The sequence below is a fragment of the Callorhinus ursinus genome, unplaced genomic scaffold, assembly GCF_003265705.2.
Source record: "Callorhinus ursinus isolate GAN/ISIS: 27379988/994484 unplaced genomic scaffold, GSC_fseal_2.0 scaffold12, whole genome shotgun sequence".
In the NCBI taxonomy this organism is placed as follows: Eukaryota; Metazoa; Chordata; class Mammalia; order Carnivora; family Otariidae; genus Callorhinus; species Callorhinus ursinus.
This window is the reverse complement of record NW_027397074.1, coordinates 42,147,314-42,168,319: the sequence shown is the minus strand read 5'-3', so window position 1 is coordinate 42,168,319 and position 21,006 is coordinate 42,147,314. Positions and strand designations below refer to the sequence as shown.

The following is a 21,006-nucleotide window of genomic DNA, read 5'->3' as shown; positions in this document are numbered from 1 at the left end:
TGGAGAGTATTTATGAATAATAATGTATTGGGAAAGGTCAATTGGGCTTTCTGTCTAAAAAGTTAAATATTCAGTGCCTGCTTCTGCATTTGTTACCAAAGTCTTCTTTATCAGTACAAGGAGGCAAATGATACCCTGAAAATGTTTTAAATGTGCAACTTTGCTTATCTTCCTATATTAATGATCCCTAAGGCGGTTGTTATGTTAACCTTCTCACACAGCACAGCAATAGGGGAAAAGTACTGTGAAAGGAAGGAAAAGAAAAGACATTTAGTTTAATCTTGAGCCCCTTTCTTCAACCTAGCCATTTTCTGATTGTCAAGGGGGAAAAATGAAAGTTAGGTTTTTAGTGGGTTTTCTTAAAATCTCAAAAAAGAAATTAGACATTTCCAAAGGGGTGATTCACTAGACATCATATACTGTGAGGGGACAGAGATTAGATGATCAAATGAAAGGCTCATTATGTGATTTCTGAGTTTCGTGAGGTCCATGAAAGAGCTCTGAGCAGGAGACAGTGAGTGGCTCCTGAGAAAGCCAGGCTCTCCTTCAAGTCTCTGAATTGCCCATTGGTGGCTACGACATTACAAGAAACACCATTTGCCCCTCAGAGGACTTCTGTATCCTTCCTCATACAGTCTCTGTGTTCACATAGAGGAAATTCAAAGGCTCAGTCTTTTCAGCCCTTTTAACTTTGACAACAATACCAAACCTGACCCTGAGACCCCTCTACCTTCTCATTCTTTCAAGGTGCTTGGGAAACCACCTAACTTTATGATTGAAATTAATGTTTCCATTCAACTGCAAATGCTGGAGCTCAACACACATGCCAGCAGAGTGAACACAAGCCCCTTCCGCTTCTTCAGCCAGGTAATACGGCTCTTCCCTTTTTTTTTTTTCATTATCCGTTTAATGCAGAGCAGGGCTACTGATTACAAAGAGGCAGTTTGACTCCAGCAATAGGTCTTCTTCACTAATCCTCACTGTCACGGAAATTCCAGCTGCTACAAGAATAAGAGGTTCAATCCATATTTGCCAGCTCTAATATGAAATCTGTCAGAGCCCAAATTAATGAGTTCCAAATTCCTTACATCACGATAACAGGTTAAGACTGGTCAATTAATTACATAAATCCTTCCCGATTCATTGTGCGTTTGCAGGCCAGATTGTGTCTTACATTACTCCATGACACAAGGCCTTTTGGCTCCTGTTGTTCTGCAGAAAGGCCCCATTTAATTGGAGGCTGCCTGCCACGGCAAAATGTTAAATGTCACACGTTAAATTTGCACTTTTCTGTAATTGCTTTTGTTAAAAAAAAAATTAAATTAAAGCACAGGGCTCCCAGTACACCATGATGCAGAGGGCTGGGATGGTACTGAATGGATCCCCAGGCACGCAAGGAGCTACCTTTTACCTCCAAGGGTTCACATGTCTCTGTGCCAGGTGCGTAGTAGGCAGTGGAACCCAGAACGTGCGTATTTGTGGAAATAAACCAAGTTTCCCCAGGATCTGTGGCAGCAAAAATATACATTTGGAAGATTCTTTTCTTTATGAAAGGATTAAAATACCATTCTTTACATTGCCAGATTCCCTTTTGTCTACCAACAAAAGTTAGATAAAACACTGTTGATCTAATCACCTGTTCAGGAACCTGCATTGTACAAGTGAGTGTGTGTTACACTTTTGTAGGTCTTTGCCTCCAAAAAGATGTTGCTGATGGCTTGCTATTTGTATTTGTAACTGGTACACATCTACAGAGGGAAAATCATTGAACTCAAAGGAGTTCAAAAATCATCCAAGTCAAGTTTTCCTTTTTAAAACATCAAAATGAGCTTGGAATCACAGCTCATTTGAACTAGACCTAGAACTGTGGACTTCAGCTTCCTAGGGCGGCCGGTCTTCACCCCAGTACCGCTCCTTGTGGAATGGACTTGCGTGGGCCTAAGGGCTCGGTATTGAATGGAACCAGTCCCCGGATGCTTCCTGCATCATCTCGTTGAGGGCTGGGGGATTCTGCGAATACACGAGCGAGCAGACGATACTCCTAAACACGGACTGAAATCTATGTGGGGCGCAGGTTCCTTCCACCTGGAACCCCTAACACCACTCCACCACGCGGACAACCAGCCCGACCCCAGGCGGCGCGTTCTCCCGCGGGCAGGTGCCGCCACGGCGCTGCCCCGGCAGCGCCTCCCTCTGTCCTCCCGCGGCCTTGCACCGCGTTATGCCACCGGCCGCGCACCTCTTTCTTCCAGGCGAAGAACACCGCCCCGCTTCTGGGCCCGCAGCCTAAAGCGGTGGAGGACTTTTGTCTGCCCGCCTGTTCCTCACCCCCCTCCCCCGCACACACAGACATTAAACTCTGACCCACGGCCGTTCCTGGACCCGGAGGCACGCGCTTCTACCCCGGGGCCCAGTCCCGCCACCAAGCGCGACTGTCCCCTCCCTCTCCAGACGCGGGGAGGCGAGTTAAGGCGACGGTGCGTCCGCCCAGCAGGCTGTGAGGTCCTGGCGAGACTGGAGAGGAAAGAGGTTTAACTAATGAGTGCGGTGCGTGCTTAGATAACACATAGGGAGCGCGGGGGTTGTGCCCCAGCCTCGCCGCGACCCCGGGGCACTCGCGGGGCCCCGCCAGGCCTCGCCGCCTCCAAGCCCGGGCGGCACGCCGTCACACCCTCTCTCGAGCCGGCTGGCGGGGCCGGGGGCCGCAGCGCCGCGAGCATCTGCAGAACAAAGACTCCGGTCTAGACCGCAACAACAACGCCGCCGCTGCCGCCGCCGCCTCCCCCGGCTCCCGCGCGGCCGACCCCGACCCAGCCGTCCCGAAACCCACCGGAGCGGCGGGGTCGCGGCTCCACGCGCGCTCACAAACCCAGCGGGGCCCCAGGAGACTACTGAGCCCGGAGGCCTGGGGCGGGGGGTGGGGGGGCATCGCTGTTCCAAGCACCAACCCCCCCCCCACCGAGGTCCCTCTGCATTCTCGTTTTCTTATTTTCCAAGCAGCCAGAGTTGTCATTTGCACATTGGGAAGGGGGCCTCGCGGTGCCCACGCCGGCGGCAGGTGGGGCAGGGGAGAGGGCGCTGCAGGTTTGTGCTGTAAATCGCTCTTTTTGCGGTCGTTGTTTCCACTCACCACCCCCCGCCGCCCCCGCCCCGCCCCGCCCCGCCCCGGGGTTTCTTTTTTTTTCCCTTTCCGCAGCGCAGTTGCTATGGGTTACCAGGGCGGTTGCCATGGGTTACCGGACGGAGGCCGGCTGGCTCGCTACCTGCCACCCAGTCGCCGCCGCAGCCCGGGCGGGAGGCGGCGGGAGCGCGCGTGTGCGGGACGCGGCGCGGGGGAGTGTGCGCGAGCCGCCGAGGCGCCGCAGCCAACAGGCGGCCGAGGGTGCAGCGGCGGGAGCGCCACCGCCAGTGGGGTGGGGGCAAAGCTATAAAGAAGACCCAGAGGTAAGAAACTAACATAAACACAACCACAAGTTATGCCCGTGCTGTGCCTCTACAGCAGCCAAGACAAACGGTGTGGGGTTTGGGATGAATCTACACTTCTGTGGCGGGGCAGAAAGGGTATTTTCCTCCTTAGCAGAAGCCATTTGCATAGTGTCTTTAGACTAGAGTTTACATTCAGCAGATAACTGTGGCTTAATTTTTTTCCCCCTCTTCTCTTCTCTTCTCTTTATCTTTTGAAAAGAAGTCTTTGGAATTTTGGAGAAAGAGAAAAGGATCATTAACTACCAGGGTTTGCGCAGCTAAAATAGTGTCCAATTCAGTGTTCATAATAATGATCTAGAAAAGTTTGCAACAAGAGTGAAGAGCAATTCTGTCTGACTTCAAGGGACAATGGTGACTCATTTGTGAGATGCATATGGCAAAGAATGGAGGCAAAGGCCTTTGTAAATATTTCAAATTTTAAAGAAATTGTTGCTTGCTTCCATTCTTCTACAATTTTTGAACTCCATTATAGTGTATTAATGTCTTAGGACTTTTATTTGCAAAGAAAATTGTATCTATGCTTTGAATGTCACACTGCGGTAATTAATTTCAGACGGCATTTCTTTTTGAAAATGTGTTTATGTATAATAAAGTAAGAAAATGTCTATATTCTAAACAAAAAGAGAAAATTATGTTGAAATAAATGGTTTTCTCCATTGAAAAGATGCTACATTGAACTCATAGGACACTAAGCAATTTAAATATTAAGAGGAAAACTATTTAGAAACAGAATAAGCTTTTGTTTTGTTATTTTTGTCTTAAAACTGTAGGGGACTTTCATGGAAAAGGGTCTTCTTGATAGCTGAAATACTGAAAACTGTATTTGTACCACAGTAGCTCAATAATGATGAACCCTTAAGGCACCAAAAAAACAGAGTTCAAAACAGCATTCAATTTACTGTTGGATATAACGGTAATTGTGAGTAGGCTATGTAAATTTATGTTCTTAATAGCCATAAAAGAAATTTTATTCTTTTACCTTATTATAGTAAGGTTATGGCATATCTCGTTTGTATTTAATTATTCAGTAAAATGTGCATTAGGCTTGAAAAGCTCCTGCAAGATACTTAATATCTTAAGGGACATTACTACTTAAAAATAAACATTTCTGTTTTTCCTTAGTAATTTTTAAAAACTTGAAATTTTAACTGGAATCCAGATCACTTTCTTCCAAGTGAGACTTTAAAGAAGCCTAAGTAACAGGTTGTTGACTTTCATTGTTGACACCTCTGGGTTATGTATAAAATCAGTTCTCAAACAAAACACATAAAATGGCTTTACAGGTGAATCATTTACCCTTTCAGAATTAGCCAGGGAAATACAGTTTTGCTGTATGTAAATCATAAAGCATCCAAGATTAGAATTCTTTAAAATTAAGTTCCATTAAAGATAGTTTTAAATAAACATCTATTTAATTTAGTTACTTAGTAATTATGTTCTTTTCCTAGAGAAAGCTTTATAAAAATATGCCAGAGAAAAATAAGGGACTAGAACAAAGCCAGAAAGCCACTGGGGGCTGAAGTTCACCTCAATATCTCAGCTGCAGAAAATCAGTTTTAAGAAGCCAGTGCTTAGATATCACAACCACCAAACCAAGGCTAAAAGCCTCAAATGTGCACAACTATAGTGACTATTAAACCAGATCTTACCAAAGTTTCTCACTAAAATTTACTGCTTGTTCAAAAACACACTGAATTTAGGTGTAAGTCAGAAGAAATCTATCCTCTTCTATAAAATAAGTGAGCCAACAAACTGAACTTGATTTTTTCACGTTTAATGTGAAAACGATGATCTTATGAAGTTTACATACCACAGTAGTAGGCATACTTAATGTCAATTTTGATGGCTATGTTACATCATCTAAAAATAATATGATAATCGGTGGCACATTACATGCTTCTCAAAAACTGCTGTAAAACAGAAATGATGTGAATTCAAATACACATTGCCAGCAAGCTAAGGATCGCTCTTAAATGACTGGATGGCAAACTTCACACGTTAGCAAGATAAAAAGAAATTGCTAAATCTTTTTTCCCCTGTATTAAAATAATAAGTCTCAGATGATAAAGTAACAAGATCTGAGATACATTAAATCAAAATATTTACAAAAGCTCAATAATGTTTTGGACCAAACAAAACACAAGAAGGAAAAATTAAGATCATTCTTATTCTAAATTTAATTTTTTTCTGTTCTTAGTTATGAGCATTTCAAAGACTTTTTAATAATACAGTAACTTTTAAATTCCCAGTTAAAATAAAACGAGGTGAGGTAACATTTAATTAAAGCAACAAGTCGTTTCGGTTATGTAAAAATATCTTCCTGGTGGTTTCAGAGATATTTCATACCATTCAATGAAGAAGAAACTTGGATAATTATCTCAAGAAAATGCTGCCTCATCTGAAATTTGAAGTTCAGTGTAGTTTATCTAAGACCTTTTATCTTTGGGCCACTAAAAAAGAAGACATTTTATTAAATGTACCAATCCTCAGGCAGACACCTTTAAAGAAAGGGCTTTTTAAAAATGAATAATTCTTAAATTAGCAAGTTGACATTCTTTTCTAAATTACGGGAATATTTATTGATAAACTTACTAATTTTTATAAGATCCCACTTCTAACTTGAAAATAAGTGACAAAGAACCACCATTGACACTGAAAGTTACCTAGTGATAAGAAATTGCACATTTAGTCCGAAAATAGTTAACCCGTAAATTCTAATCACACGATAATGAAAGCAAACTATTTGTTTCCAGAAACCATGTGTGAATCTAGACAATGAAAATGTATTTCTGAATCTGTATATTGTAAATATAAGCAACATGACTATCACTATTTCTGTTATTGTCTAAGACATCAACTTTATTTTAACATGTCTCTATTCATAAGATACACTTTTCCATCTAAGTGTGACATAAAATACTGGAAAGGTGAAGCTTCTTAAAATATTTCAATCAAACACCCAAAAGCAAAAAGTGTCTTTCCCAGTGCAGGGGAGGTGCCCACAAAATATCAGCCACATGTCTGCAGAGGCGGCCTGCTCTATGCCGTCAGGCTCCACAGTGGTTAAGATCATACAAGCTGTGTTTATGCGAACACTGTACCACGGATACAAGAAGGAAAGCGCTATCTGGATTTTTAAATGCAGGCTACCTATATACCTATTTTTTAAAATTGAGTAAAACCAAGTAGGTTTTTCTAAACAGATCTATCATTTCATTCCAGGGCAGGATCTTGTTTTTGCCCATGTTTGCCTCTAAAGGGGACTTGCATTCACAGGCCTTTTAGCTTTTTACAGAAGCTGAGCCAGAAATAAGACAACATAAAAATAACTAATAAACAACGCAACATCTTTAAGAATTTAAATGCCTAATGTCATGACAGTGAGCTTTAGGTAAGGATATATTATTAGCAAGCTTTCTCCTCCATGAGTGGACATCATTTGCTCTTCCTAAGATGGTAACATGAGGATTATTTTTCAGGATTCCTGTGGAGTGGTGCTCATTTTATATCCGTGTGAACTGCTGTCATCACTACTGTGTCCAAACCCAGAGGATGAACTGGGAAAGAAGAGAGGGGGAAAATAATAAAAAGAGGAAATTGGTTTTCACAACACACTCAAAGCCTGAGTAACAGAGGAGAACTTTAATTATCTCCAGTCACAAAAGAGAGACAGGAAATTTGGACTTTTAATTAGCCATTTGGAGTGCAGTTGGATATTTTTTTAGCTAGATAATTTAAACGCGAATAATTCAAGTCTGACTAAATGAAAGTCACATAATCAGAATGCAGATAATTGAATTTCTACTGCATTCATTAATTCAGTGTGGAGGTGTGTGTGAAGACTGCTATGATGAGCTGTCACAGCTCAATAAAATCTCAGTCAATTAATTTTTTCATTATCTTAGTATTACATCAACAAAAAAGTGAAGTGTGTCTATATGTCTACACACACGCATATGTGCACTCTGTATTATACAAACACATGCGCATTACATAGAAATGCAAGGAAATACCTTTCTGAATCATAATCTATGTCGTTTTCTTTTTTTCCTTCTTCGTCTTCTTCAGGGAAACGCCGGTTCATCAAGGCAAACTTGTGAATGGCGTCTTCTACGGAGTACTTAGTCTGCCCAGAAACGCAAGCCTCGATGTCTTCCGAATTCAGATGGCTCTGCAGGAAGAGGTGGAGACAGCTATCTGAGAGCAGGAGTGCGTTCTGGAGGACCCTGTGTGAGAGGAAAAGGGAGAAATGATCAGTGGTCGGGGATGGACAATTAGAGGGTTAGGAGAGAGCAACACGTTAGAAGGGTGCCACCGAAGTCATCTCTCCACTGGGCAAACTTTGCATCAATTAAAGACTTTGCCTATTAAAAGGATGAAAGCATATGTTAACTTTTTATTCAATTATTTGGAAATTTAGGTGAGTAAAAACATGAAGCTAATAGTTAAGAACATCTGTTAAAAGAATAACTTCAAGGACGTTTCTTCAATTTAACCATCTGTTATGACCATGTGGATTAATTATGGAAAGATTTTGCTTATGGTCATAGAAATGTGTGCTACTCAAAAAAAATGTTTTACTGCCAACCAGTAGGTCAGTTCTGTGATCTTTTTTGGCAAAGCTGTCATGAAACATCAAAACTTTCAACGACTATTAAAAATTGTATTAAAAAGCCAATACGTCTCTCAGCATGTTTTACATCTTAAAACTTTACGAGTGTGCTTATGTACATGTTTACAAGGGCTGGGTTGAGAGCTGGCTTTTTTGGAAAACCTAAGATGGACTAGAAATCTCTCCATAATCTTTCATGGCACTGTGTTTCTAGTTGTTAAAATACGCCACCAAATAAAATTACTCCAATGATTTTACCATATATACACTTAAAATACGATAATTTTGTGCTAAGTACATACAAGGTCAAAGTTTACAAAGACAGTACAGATTTCAACCGGTGCATCAGAACTACATGGAAAACTAAAAAACTAAAAAAACTCCAACAATTCTATACCTGCTCAAATTCATATTATCACTGAATGTTGTTTTTTTCCCCTGAAATGCATGTTTCAGAACAGGAAATTAAGCCAAAGTACACCCTTACTTTTAAATAAAAACTGGTTTTACCATTTTAGGAAAGATCTTGATGTATGATAATTTCGTCTCTATGAATAGTTCAATAATGATATATTACAAGGCGCTCAGACCCAACAGAGGGGACAAAACTAAAACACAAAAACCTGAGGATAATTTTGCCCAACATGGGATTTTGCACAGAGAGCTCTCTGAAACACAGATTATGTATTTCAGACCAAATGAACCTTCCCTTATATTCTGCATTTCTACACAAATAATTAGAAAAGTAAATCTTTTTTAGCCATTCATGTCAATTTTCTTAAAATCCAAGGTCATTAGAAGATTTCCTTTTCTCCAAAATAAAACAGAATTATTTCTTCAAGGCAAAAGTCTACACATGTATAGCATCATGATGAAAATCTAGCTTCAACAGGCTTCCCAAATGTAGCTTGGGAAAATATTTTTACTGGCCTACTAAAAGGAAAAGTTAAACCTTTGTGCCTTTTAAAAGGGCAAATTCTCCAGCAAAGCAGCTAAGTACTTCCCCTCCCTCCCCACCCTCCGCCCTGGCTTCTCCCAAAAGATGACCATATCACATGATAAAGATTAATTTACCAAGGACAAGTAGTAAAGTAGTAAATCCCTTTACTACTCTTTGAGATTTATTTTCTACATTTACAAATGTTTACCACTCTTGTTTTAAATACTTCAAATCAAGAGAAGATTTATAGGGCAACAACCCATTAATATTAACTCGCATTCGCCGTGAAGTTTGCACAGAGTTTCCTGTGTCCTGTCGGTGGTTTTCCTGCCAGCCACGAACAAGTAACTGCTCATAGGATTAGGCTCACTGTTTTATTTCTGTTGGAAATGTGTTTTATTTTCTTTATAAAATAATAGGTAATCTTTAAAATTGATTTTAGATGGTTCGAGGTCTTACACCACAAAAGTAATGAGCACTAATGCCAATGATATTGGACACAAATTCATTTTAGCTTTATTTCATGTCTAAAGCAATTCTACTGAGCCTTGAACTGCTCACGCGCGGTTATTAACTTGCTAGTAACCTAACACATGGGTACAGCAAACAAAAGTGATCAGAGTCCAGGTTGATCGGGACCTCAAGGCTACTGTCCTTTTTCTTGAACTATAATTCAATTTCCAATTTTACTGTACATTAGACTCATTATTTCCCAGTGTTTTCTTTTCTGCTTACTACTGCCATCTGCAGGACATGCCCATGAAAAGCGAGAGGGAGCGCAGCCCACACACAGCCTGCTCACAATTCTGAAGTGGGAGGATGTGGCCATGGTGGCAGGGAGGCGAGATCTGACCACACGGGCCTGGAGTTAAAAAAAAAACAGGGCCCCTGCTAGGCACGGTTTTGGTTGCTGGAAGGCCCTCTGACTGGCGGGCTAAATTTATGCTACCGTGCTCCATGGGGATGGGTTTTTAAATAAGCAAAATAACTTTTTAGCATATTCGTGATTTTTGCTCTCAGGTATTTCATCTCGCAATTGAGAATACCAAATTTTGGAAATATTTTCCCACCTGGTTCGCTGAGCATAGCTAGTTCATTTTAAGGAGTATCTGGTTTACTGTATTTCAGAGAATGTTGTGACTGCCTGATCATCATAATATTAAATCCTATTTTCACCTTAGTCATATTTGTGCCACATTTTCCACAAACAAATCAAATAGCAGAAAATCAACTTCAAGCTTGATACAAAGAGTACTTTGTAAAACGGTCAATAAAATGTCATCTTTATAAGGCTCCATAAAAATAAATGTATATAATTTTCAAGCCTTTATAAAACAACCAAAAAACAGCCTCTAGAATTTTAAAGAAATGTCTGAAAAGATATTTACAACATGAGCCCAAAGTTATTCCTTTTCTCAAAAACAACTTTAAACTAAACAAAGCAAATCCTGTTTTTCCCTTGAATTGGACACAGATGAAAATCTGGTTTTCCTCAACATGATTGTATTAGGTGTATTATATACTGGTTCAGTTGGGAACAATATACAGCTATGCAAAACCACTGAATCCTAACTAAGGATGCCCTGTCTACTGAACCCAATATAATGATATATACACATATGTACAGAGTGTGGAAGGTTAGCAGTGGGATGTAGGAAAAAAAAATTAATTCAGCCTGTTTACCTCTTTACCATGAGAAAAAAAATAAGACCTACAAATCTTCACTGAAGACATTCATGATCTGTGCTATGGTGCCCTCTATTGAACGCAAAGATTTATAAAAAAAAGTGTGTGTGTGAGTGTGTGTGTAAAACTAGGGTTTCCGTGGTATCCTTTTGTAAAAAACTATAATATTCCTTAAATTTTTAAGAAATACAAAACTGTAATACAAAAGTCTACACTGTAAGGTGCATTTAGTTATAGTAACAGGATGAATTCAGTAAAGAAGGAAAAGCTGGCTCCCATTCGCGGTATGAATCAAACATAAATTAGTAGGACGGCCATGTTTATAGCTAGTGACTTACCAACAGTTTATTATTTTAACCCATAACTTTCTTTTTCCGTAACTATTAGTAGAAGTGACTTACAATTTATAATTAGCCGGGGGTGGAAAAATCCAAAAGTGTGATTATAGCCAAGATGGAGAGAAAATGAATACATTTGAAAAATGTCACAATCATACTGACCAAATTTAGCTAGCTTTAAGAGTTCTAGTAATTATGAACTTGCCAGTTCTGGGAATTAATATGATGCTTCCACCTTTCCTATAATTTCCTTGTGTATATAATCAAGATGATACCCAATTCCTAATAATACCGTAGGAACGGAGATAGAACATGTAAAAAGCTAAACACAGAGCAAGTGTTCAATAAATGGCATAACCTATTATTTGGCACTTAGTCAAAGAAACAAGTTCTCAGTTCCTTTATAAAGACTGGCCTGGATATGTACTTTGTTATTAAAGATGTATAATTTCACCTCAAGGTGAAAAAACAAATTCTAAACTTCTAAGTTTATACTTATAAACACAAATATGTGCAGAGACAGCAGCATTTTGGTTTCAAAGAGTTTGAACATACATAGTGTTCTCGGTTCGAAACTTCAAAACCTCCATAAAAAAACAGATTTTAGAAATACATGCTAAAAACCTACAGCACAAGCATATTTCACATTTTAATGCTGGGGTGTCTTCTGTCTCAAGTTCCTAAAAGTGCTCTACAAAAAAAAAAAGTGCAGGCTATTGATAATGATAATGACCTTCCTTACCGGGCAGCCAGTGGGGCCTCGGGGGGTGTCACGCTGGGATTAGGACCCAGCGCCGAGCCAGGCTGAGCTGCAATGCCGTGTCCAGCCTCCCCAAGTGGGCTTGGGTTGAGGGGATGCCAGGGGCAAAGACCTGCGAGGTTGTTACTTCTACACAAACTGGGCAAAGAACAGGAGCGCCATGCACCAGAATGTGAGAGGCACAGAATGGAGGGTGAGGAGGATCCGGAGGGGCCACAGTGTTTAGGCCATTTAGGCCAGGCCTGAATCCAACCATGTGGTAGGATAGACTCCTTGCTTCCTTCAGGTTCAAACCATGCGGAAGCACCAGCTGTCATCTTTACTGTGAAACCCATCAGCTTGGAGACTGACGTTCACATACTATAGTGGGACAAATGAAAATACAAGGGAACTCGGTGTCTGCTGCGTGAGTGGACTTCTAGGTGATCATCCAGGTCCAATTTCAACAAACTTAGCTATCCCCTGATATGGACACAGTACTTTCCCACGAGAATGGAAGCTTCAAGAGGGTAAGGATGTGTGTCCATTGCGTGCAGTCCTATTTCCCCAGGACCCAGCCTGGCCCGGAGTAGACACTTAACAAATAGGTTTGCAGAGTCCTTTCCAATGCGTCATCTTAACGACACAACCAATGAGGTCAAGCAGTGCCTGTGTTACATGATTGCACTCTTTATAGCAAACTGAGACACACAAGAATTAAGGGACTTTTCCAAGGTCAGATAGCCAGAAAAAATTTAGGAGCTGTGATTCCTGGGAGACCCGGAACCTAGCTCCTCAAGCTTCATCTCCAGGATCCCTTCCGCTAGGATGTCCGCATCAGATGCAATCAGCAAGCAGCCAAATGGCACAGTATGCAGAAATAACGGAGCACCAGCCTGCCTGCCCTGCAGCCGAGCAACCTCACTCAGTCATGAACTTGGTAGATCAACTGTGGAAGGAAAGGTCGTTTTCAAAACAGTGAAGTGATTCCTGGTCAAAAACACACGCCCCATGCCGAACTCCCGATATAAATACAGAGACACATGCCGTCCTTCGGCCTCCAATAAAGAGACGTCTCTACAGAAGAAAAGCAGCTTCCTGGGGCTGACAGGGACTGCAGGATTTGGCTGTCCCCGTCCAGGCCTCACTGCCAACGGCCAGTCTGTGGCTTCCCCGAGCTGCATCTGCACTGACAGGCTGCTCAGCAAACTTAGACTCATGGGCCACATCTTAAGGGAGACACCATCAGCCACCTGGGTCTCGGAGAGACAACAATTAAGATCAGAGCTGTCTCCAAAGGGAATGGGCAGAAAAAACCTGACCAGGCCTTTGTTCTGTCACGCCTGTGAGATCCAAAAGAATACCACTGTAACAGTCCCTGAGGCCTTGGCTCACATAATGGGTGCTTCTGGTCTCTTGTCATTTTTATTCCTCTGGCTTTTTTCCTTTCTGGCCCTCCCTCAATTTATAATCTTGGATGTTTCGGATGTCTCCATGACCCCTTCCCAGGAAAGACACTATATCAACCTAATGGAAATAAATATTAATATTCATGTGCATACTTAATATCCAAACCCTTTATGAGTGAGCCATATGGGGAGAAGGCAGTATATTATTTCAGGCTAGCTGTAAGGTCCCACGTAGTGAACTCCAAGGGAGATTACTTCAGATCCTGAAGTCAGGAGAAAAAGAAAGGGAGCTTAGGAAACTGGGCCCTGCCACCAACTAGTAGTCCCATGACTCGGCCTATTTCCTAATCTATAAAATAGGAAGTTGGAAAAATTAGCTCAAAGCTATTTCATGTCTAAGTGGATTAAAATAATAATGGCCAAGACCACACATTACATGCCAGACTGATGTGAGTGCTTTACCTTCATTAACTCACTTAATCCTCTCAACAACTTTACAAAGTTCCTACCATTATTAACCCCATTTAATGGACGGTAAAATGCAAGCACAGAGGACGTTTAAGACTTGCCCAAGCCCCCAGCCAATAAGTAGCAGAGCCAAGATGTGGCCTCAGTGTCTGAGTACAAACAATGTGCTGTTTCATGGGATGGGTATTCTAGCATTCCAGAGTGGAAAAAAAGAAATTACAGTAGTGCAAATTCAAGTCACTTTAACTGCAGTATCTGCCATAACCAAGCAATCCAGAGTTAATAACCCAAACTATTCAAACACCAATAACTACTCCCTTATAAACAAACATGCCCTCCAGAGAGTACAGTTAAACTCTTTCTTTAGAAGAGCCCAGGAAAGTATTCACTAGCAGCCCATGGTGGAGCTGATTTTGGTCTGTCAGTCCTAAATGTTGTAAATAAAGACAGTTTTTAAGAAGTACCTTTTTAATAAAGCACATTTGCCTCCTGGCAAATTTTACTTTTGTCAGCTAAACTCCCAGGTAATTTGGCTCTGCTTTATAGCTTCAGGGACTGTGCGCAGATTTATTATCTGACTCAATTAGCTCATTGTTTTCCTTCTAGAAGATATGGTCCCGGATGTGCACCATATGATGTGAGCCACAAGATGGAGCTCTTATATAGGAAATGAACTACTGAGCCCGGCGCCTCCAAGATTATCATCATCAGCACTTCAGAATGGTGATCTTCTCCCCGACATAATTATAGGACACTCGACTCTTGCAAAGCACTTTGCTCACAACTCCTGTCTGGCCACAAGAGTTTCTGTGCACTTACTTTCTCAGGAAATCTTCCAAACCCTGACGACGCTGATCTACATGCTGGCGATTATTCATGTTGAAAAACAGGTTTTTAGATGGAAGTTCTGGCAGTTGTCTTATGAGAAAGAAAAAAAAATTATTTTAATCATCAAATCAAGGTGGTTTAGTGACAGAAATCCCTCAAAGTGAAAGCAAATTATGTGTGAGAGTTATCGTGTAACTATCACATAGTTGTATGTGTATTATATGGCATATATATTATAGTTATATAATAAGGCTATGAGAAAATTCATTAACTTAAAGAAAAACCCATTTTTAAACATTTTTGAGGCCTTTCATGGTCAATACTCATCGAGTTGGGGAAATTCAAGTGGTAAATTTTGAATTCAGATGCAGTAGCCAGAAAACTAAAGCTGTATATTGCAATCAAGAAGAAAGCCTACAAAATCCTTCATATATTATGTATCTTAAAGCACAACAAATTTTAAAATGTTGAATGTAATAATAAAGTCTCCTCCATATCACTTATCTAAATCACTTACACCAGCAATGCATTACTTTGGAGTCTCTGCCTCAGCCACACAAATTCTCTGTATCTTCTTCGCACACAGGATGTTTTCATGGTAAAACACATGCTATTGGTCTGTTTAAAGAAAAAGAAACATTTAAGCCTCACTTAGGGAAAAAAAATTGTTTTTTCTTACATCTCTAACTCACTATATGTACCCATATGCATTTTAAAAACCAAAAATACATCTGCATTTATGCTAGACTCCCATCTTGCACAAAACCCACCAGCAGAATATCCCTGAAGGCAGATGGGATGACATCAATGAGCAGTGTTGTCCTGGGGCAAGGCATTACCCCGCCCTTCCCTGAGTCCTGAGGTAGCCTCTTGCTCACCTGTTAGTGCTGCTTTCAAAGATGAATCATAAAAATGAAACAAATCCTGAAGTCTAAATGACCAATAAAAACTCAGGGTTATCCCTTCCATTTTAACACCATCCATCCATCCATCTGTGTAGCTGCAGAAGCCTTTGGGAATTAGAGACCCCCTTCTTACAGCCCTTGATAAGACACCACAAGAAGCCATCATATCCTTGATATGGCTGTCAGTACAATCACACAAATCACCAGGCATCCTGAAATCACTTTTTTGGGGGGTAGAGGGAAGGGAAATTACCACAGTTCAATTGCAAAAGAGCTGCTACCAGCATCAACCCAGACATTTTCCTGCACCCAAACCATGTTTATACGCTGAACATTCTCATCAGACTGTTTCCCCATCTTACGCCCAGATTTTCTTCCAGAACCTATTGGTGTCATCAGTTTTACTTCCAATGTTCTAACTCACTGAATGGTGGGTCTTCTCTCTCTTAACGTTTATCTCCTGTCTGCATCTTGATGGGGGGGTCTTCTCTGACTCTGCTGAGCCGGAAGCAGCAACACCCCAAGAACCATCAGGATCAAGGCAGACATGCCCACCCAGATGCGATTCTCCACTGTGTAATCTTGGTTGTTTGAGGCTGTGATCAGGATGTCCCGGGGAGGGTGAGGCGTGGAGTGGGGGCTGGGGGCCAACTATGTGGAGGAAAGGTTGTGTCCACCACAGCATCCGTACCAGCCCCCATGGGGGGGCCCACACTGCCCAGGGGGAAGTTGGGGCTAGGCTGTCTAGATGCTGGGGAGCTCTTCATCCTGCGACCTCCAGGTGCAGAGAGTCACTGGGGTGTCCTGAACTCACTTTTAAACAAGAGAACAGCATCCTCCTCTACTGGATGTGCAAGGTAGAGTGAGGCGTGTGGTGCAGAGGGACAAGCATCTGCGTGGGGAACCACATGCCAGTCCCGGATCTGCCATTGAGAGGGTCATTCGAACTCCAGTTTGCTGAACGATAAAATGGGGATGAAGGAGTACATACCTATTTCATAAGTACCTAGCAAATGTTTTCTATTAACATTATTATTAGATAGGAGATGTTGGTTTCCTTCCAGCTACCTTAAGGCAGACTTCGAAAAAGCCACCTATGACAGAGTCCCCATCCTAAGCAAAACAGCAATGATTCTCCTTCAGGTAAACCCAAGACTGGTAAATATGGGTGTTTCTCCTTTCTCCTTTGTGTAAACAAGACTGGCAAAAATTTGTCTATTGGTTTTGTAAGGAGATCTCTATTCTATTTCAAAATTGTATTTCATAACCTTTACATTGCCAAATGACAAAATTGTTTGCCCCAAGGTTTATATTCTTTCAAAATTGTTATTATTCTGCCACTTAATAAGCACCCAGCAGTACTTTTCCTTGGCAAATGTAAGTGATTTTGTGCCCAGGTTCTTAAACTGTTCCTGTGAAACGTGTGGCACAGTTCCTGCTACTCCTGAGCTTGATAAAGTTCAGAAAACCTCAGGAGGCAGAGAGGTTAAGACATCTGCCTCCAAAGTAGCTATTGGTCTAAACCCCATCACCTTTGACAATATGGCAGCAAAAAGCACCAGATGGAGTTTGTGGCACAATAACATTCCGTGTGTGGATTTCAAAGCACACCAGGGCCTCACCCTAACGTGACCCTCGGGGACTAAGACAGCAGGCCATTTACACCAGAACGATGCCCTAACAAGCCTGGGCAGACATCTTCTTGGTGCTCCCTCCCCAGAGGCGACCAGGCCACTGCAGGGACTCCTGACACCTCAGGTACGGACTCAGTCCATTTCAACTCCCTTTCATTTCTCTGTTCCCAATTACTGTCGATGTCAATAACATGGATGTCAACTGGCAATCCATCTGGCCCATCTGTAAGTCCTTCCTTTATAGGACAAGGTCAGGAGAGTATATACTGTCCACTAATTTAAAATTCCAAATAAATGCTAAGATTTCAGAGTCATCTGGTATCATTTCTCCTTGAGGTTAGTTTAAATGGGTTAACCACCAGCTTCTCTACCTGCAAAGCTCTATGGGTCTAGCATCTGAGTGAGGCTGACAAAAGCTCTCCAGTAGCCCCCCTCTGCATCCACTCCCAATCATAAACGGGTATGGACAGTTAGGACCAGACTATGCTGAGATCACTAACTTATTAAGCTCCTCTAAATCTATTTGCTTATTTCTGCTATCTACCAAGCCCAGAAGATTTATACATTGTCAATTTATTAGCATTTCAGAGAAATGCCACAACACCGTCAAATAATTTTTGTGGAACCCATCATTTCTGGCTCGAGATAGACATTTCTGAATTCACCTCATGCTATTTATGTAGCAGAGAAAAATCTATGCTTTCATTAACTCCCTGAGGATAATTAAATTTCACATCTACCATAAAGTGTGATAACAGCCCACACATTTTTTGGAGGAATTTAAAAAGGTAACTAAATTTCATTTCATTTTCAAATGCTTAGTCTTACATACTCATGTTATAGTTTTCCACACAGAATGCGTATCTGGTGTGACTTTATGAGTAAAACCAAAGCAAAATCAAAATACAAGGCATACTCTGGCAGTGGCCTTCAACACAATCAACAAAAAAGCAGTTCTTAAAAAAAAAAAAAAAAGCAGTTCTGAGTTTTTAGTTTATTTTCTAAGCCAGGGAACTTGGAAAGAAAAAAAGGGAAGAAAGGGGGGAAAAGTTTTATGGCTGATGCTTGGGTTCCAATATACCAATTTAACTATTACAATGGAAAATTAAAGGTGGCTAAATTTTACTTCATTTGACCTATATACTCACAGATAAAATCTGAGTCTATTTCTATGCTCCCAAGAGAATTCTGGACTAAATCAGATGGGAAAAGTGACTATCTTCATGATCAGGGGCCAATAAACCATAACCTGTGGGCCACATCCAGCCTGACACGTGTCTTTGCAAATAAAGTTTTAAAGTTTTATTGGAACACAGTTACATGTATTCATGTACATGTATGGCTACTTTTCACCCTACCACAGAGGAATTGAATAATTTCAAGAGAGAATGTATGCCCCAGAAACCTGAAGACATTTACTACCTGGCTCTTTACAAAAGTTTGCTGACCCTTGTTCCAGATGATCACAGAAGGCCACACACCACACAGCATAACTCAAAAGATTATAATAAAGTATTATTTCCAGATAAAGTACATCATTTCTAGTTGCTTACTTACATTAATTACTCAGAATCTGGAATAAGACAAAATAATTGCACATGTTCATTTCCTACTTTCTTATTCTACATATAAAACCACCGCATATCAGTTTTCCAGAGAGCTCTATATCCTCTCAAAACCTAAGATTTATCAGGTAATATATTACCCAGAAATATGCTATAACAGATCATAAAGAAATACCATTAATGAGCTATAAATACTCTTTAACTGGGAATTTTAGATGTATTCACACCTTCATACATGAAGGCAATAAACATTAAAATATTAATATTAGCAAAGGTACAATAAGGAACGCAAATGAGTAATTTTCCAGCTTTAGGAGCCATCTGACCACTTCGTTTGAGATACACGCATTACTTGTAATCATTCAAATTCAGTTCTCCGAGTTAGGAAAATTTTTACAAATTTAAATTTTAGGTAGAACAGAGCGTCCCATCAGATGTACACCATCTAAAAATCACTACGATCTACGTAGACTATTGACTGTATACTTACATGAATACATATCTCATAGTCAATATAAGAATGCCAAAAGTCCTCTTTTTGAATCCGAGGATCTCGAACCCAGACGCTTACAAACTCCTGTAAGGGCATCACAAACAAAGAGATGTGTTTCAGAATCACAAGCAGGGCTGGAAAGAGCAGAGGGGAGCGATGGTACCAAAGCAAAACTGAAATGAGCTGCGGTCGTGAATTCTTTAAAAAACAAGAAGTAAATCTAATGAATCAGGCACCACAGGAAGTCCAAAAGCACTGTGCCACAAATGGAATTTTTAAAATAATGCAAAACCAAGCTGGGTGCCCTTCTCGGTAGTCTTACAGGTTATAGGAGAGTAAGAAAGTGTACCCAAAAACTGAGTTTTCCATTTTTAATCATGAAAAATATGTTCAGATTTTCTCAAATCTTAAAAGCAGCCATTTCTTACTTTCTTTATCTCTCTACAGGAAAACTAAATCACTTCCTAGAACAAAATATAAGAGTAGCAAAGGTCATATGAAAAGCAAGCAATGGGAGATGAAAACGACTTTGTGTAGGCAGCCAAGCTTCATGAGAATAAGCAGCAATAACTTATTAATAGGAAGATGAACACCTTTTACCCAATACTTTTCCATTTTTAAAATATATTTTTCCATATAGTAAATCATTTCTTCTTCATAATAACCTCCTGTTATGGGTAAAAGTTAGCAATATTAAAAAAAAATTCATGGCAGATAATCTTGTTCCTTTTTAAAGATAATAAGAATTGGAAATACAGGATAAAGTTTAAAACACAATACTTTCCAAAAAGTGCTCTTTACTAAACAAGCTTAGTTTAAAAATATGAAAGCATGTACAACAATGATCATGTTTGGCATAATAAATTTTAAAGTATAATTTATTCACGTGGTGATCATAAATTTGCTAAATGAATTTAATTATTTTATTTAAAGATTTTATTTATTTGAGAGAGAGAGTGTGCGAGAGAAAGCAAGCATGAGCGGGGGCGGGGAGGGAGGAACACAGGCGGAGGGAGAAGCAGACTCCCTGCTGAGCGCAGAGAGCCTCCCTCCACCCCCCCAGGGCTCAGTCTTCCCCCACCCCACCCTGAGATCACGACCTGAGCCAAAATCAAGAGTCAGACACTTAACCAACTGAGCCACCCAGGTGCCCCTAAAGATTTTATTTTTAAGTAACCTCTATACTCAGCATGGGCCTCAAACCCAATACCCCAAGATCGAGAGTTGCATGCTCTACCCACTGGGCCAGCCAGGCACCCTGATTTTTTTTTAAAGATTTTATTTTTAAATAATCACTATACCCAACATGGGGCTCAAACTCACAGCCCCAAGATCAAGAGTTGCATGCTCTACCGGACTGAGCCAGCCAGGTGCCCCTAATTGAATTTAATTGTAAACATTTAAACTTTTTGTCTAAAAAATGGGGCATCAAAGTTGAAATTTTAGGCATTTTTTACTGCCCTGTTTTGGCACATCTGAGAGGCAGGCTATGAACGCTCTAGAGCAGAAACAGAAGAGAGATTATGGTGTTTTCTGGACAGAGCACCTCCCATTCTGTTACACAGATCATAAATGAGAATTTTTCAGAGGATTTTTTTTTAAAGTAAAAAAAAATAGTTCACGTTCCCTTCTGCCACCTATCAAGTGTCACCTTCTAAGGCAACATGCACTTTGTTCTTGAATTTGAGATTTCTGCCCTACTGCCCGCCTCAGTCTCCAGGGATTATGAGTTAATCTTTCCCAAAGTCTTACTTTAAAATATTTTCATTACGTATTTTTAAAGTCATTTAGAAGACGGATAATAAAAACAAGATAACAATATAATGATGCTCTAAACATGTTTGGCCATTATTTCTCAAAAGCACATTAAAGTCTAAGAGAAGCCGCCCAGAGATGGAAACTG

At 40.7% G+C, this 21,006-nt stretch overlaps 1 protein-coding gene across 5 annotated transcripts in view; it reads right to left on the bottom strand.

The window, feature by feature from the left end:
- Positions 1–5,244: 5,244 nt before the first annotated feature.
- SNX10 (sorting nexin 10) overlaps positions 5,245–21,006 on the bottom strand; it is a 66,986-nt gene continuing 51,224 nt past the window's right edge. For all 5 annotated transcript variants that reach the window (XM_025873062.2, XM_025873061.2, XM_025873060.1 and 2 more), the window contains 5 exons: positions 19,101–19,187; positions 15,024–15,124; positions 14,498–14,596; positions 7,500–7,712; positions 5,245–7,043 (listed from right to left, as the gene is read on the bottom strand). In XM_025873062.2, coding sequence (XP_025728847.1) covers positions 6,962–7,043; positions 7,500–7,712; positions 14,498–14,596; positions 15,024–15,124; positions 19,101–19,187 — 582 coding nt within the window. In that variant the 3' untranslated portion in view covers positions 5,245–6,961. The remainder of the gene's footprint in view (positions 7,044–7,499; positions 7,713–14,497; positions 14,597–15,023; positions 15,125–19,100; positions 19,188–21,006) is intronic.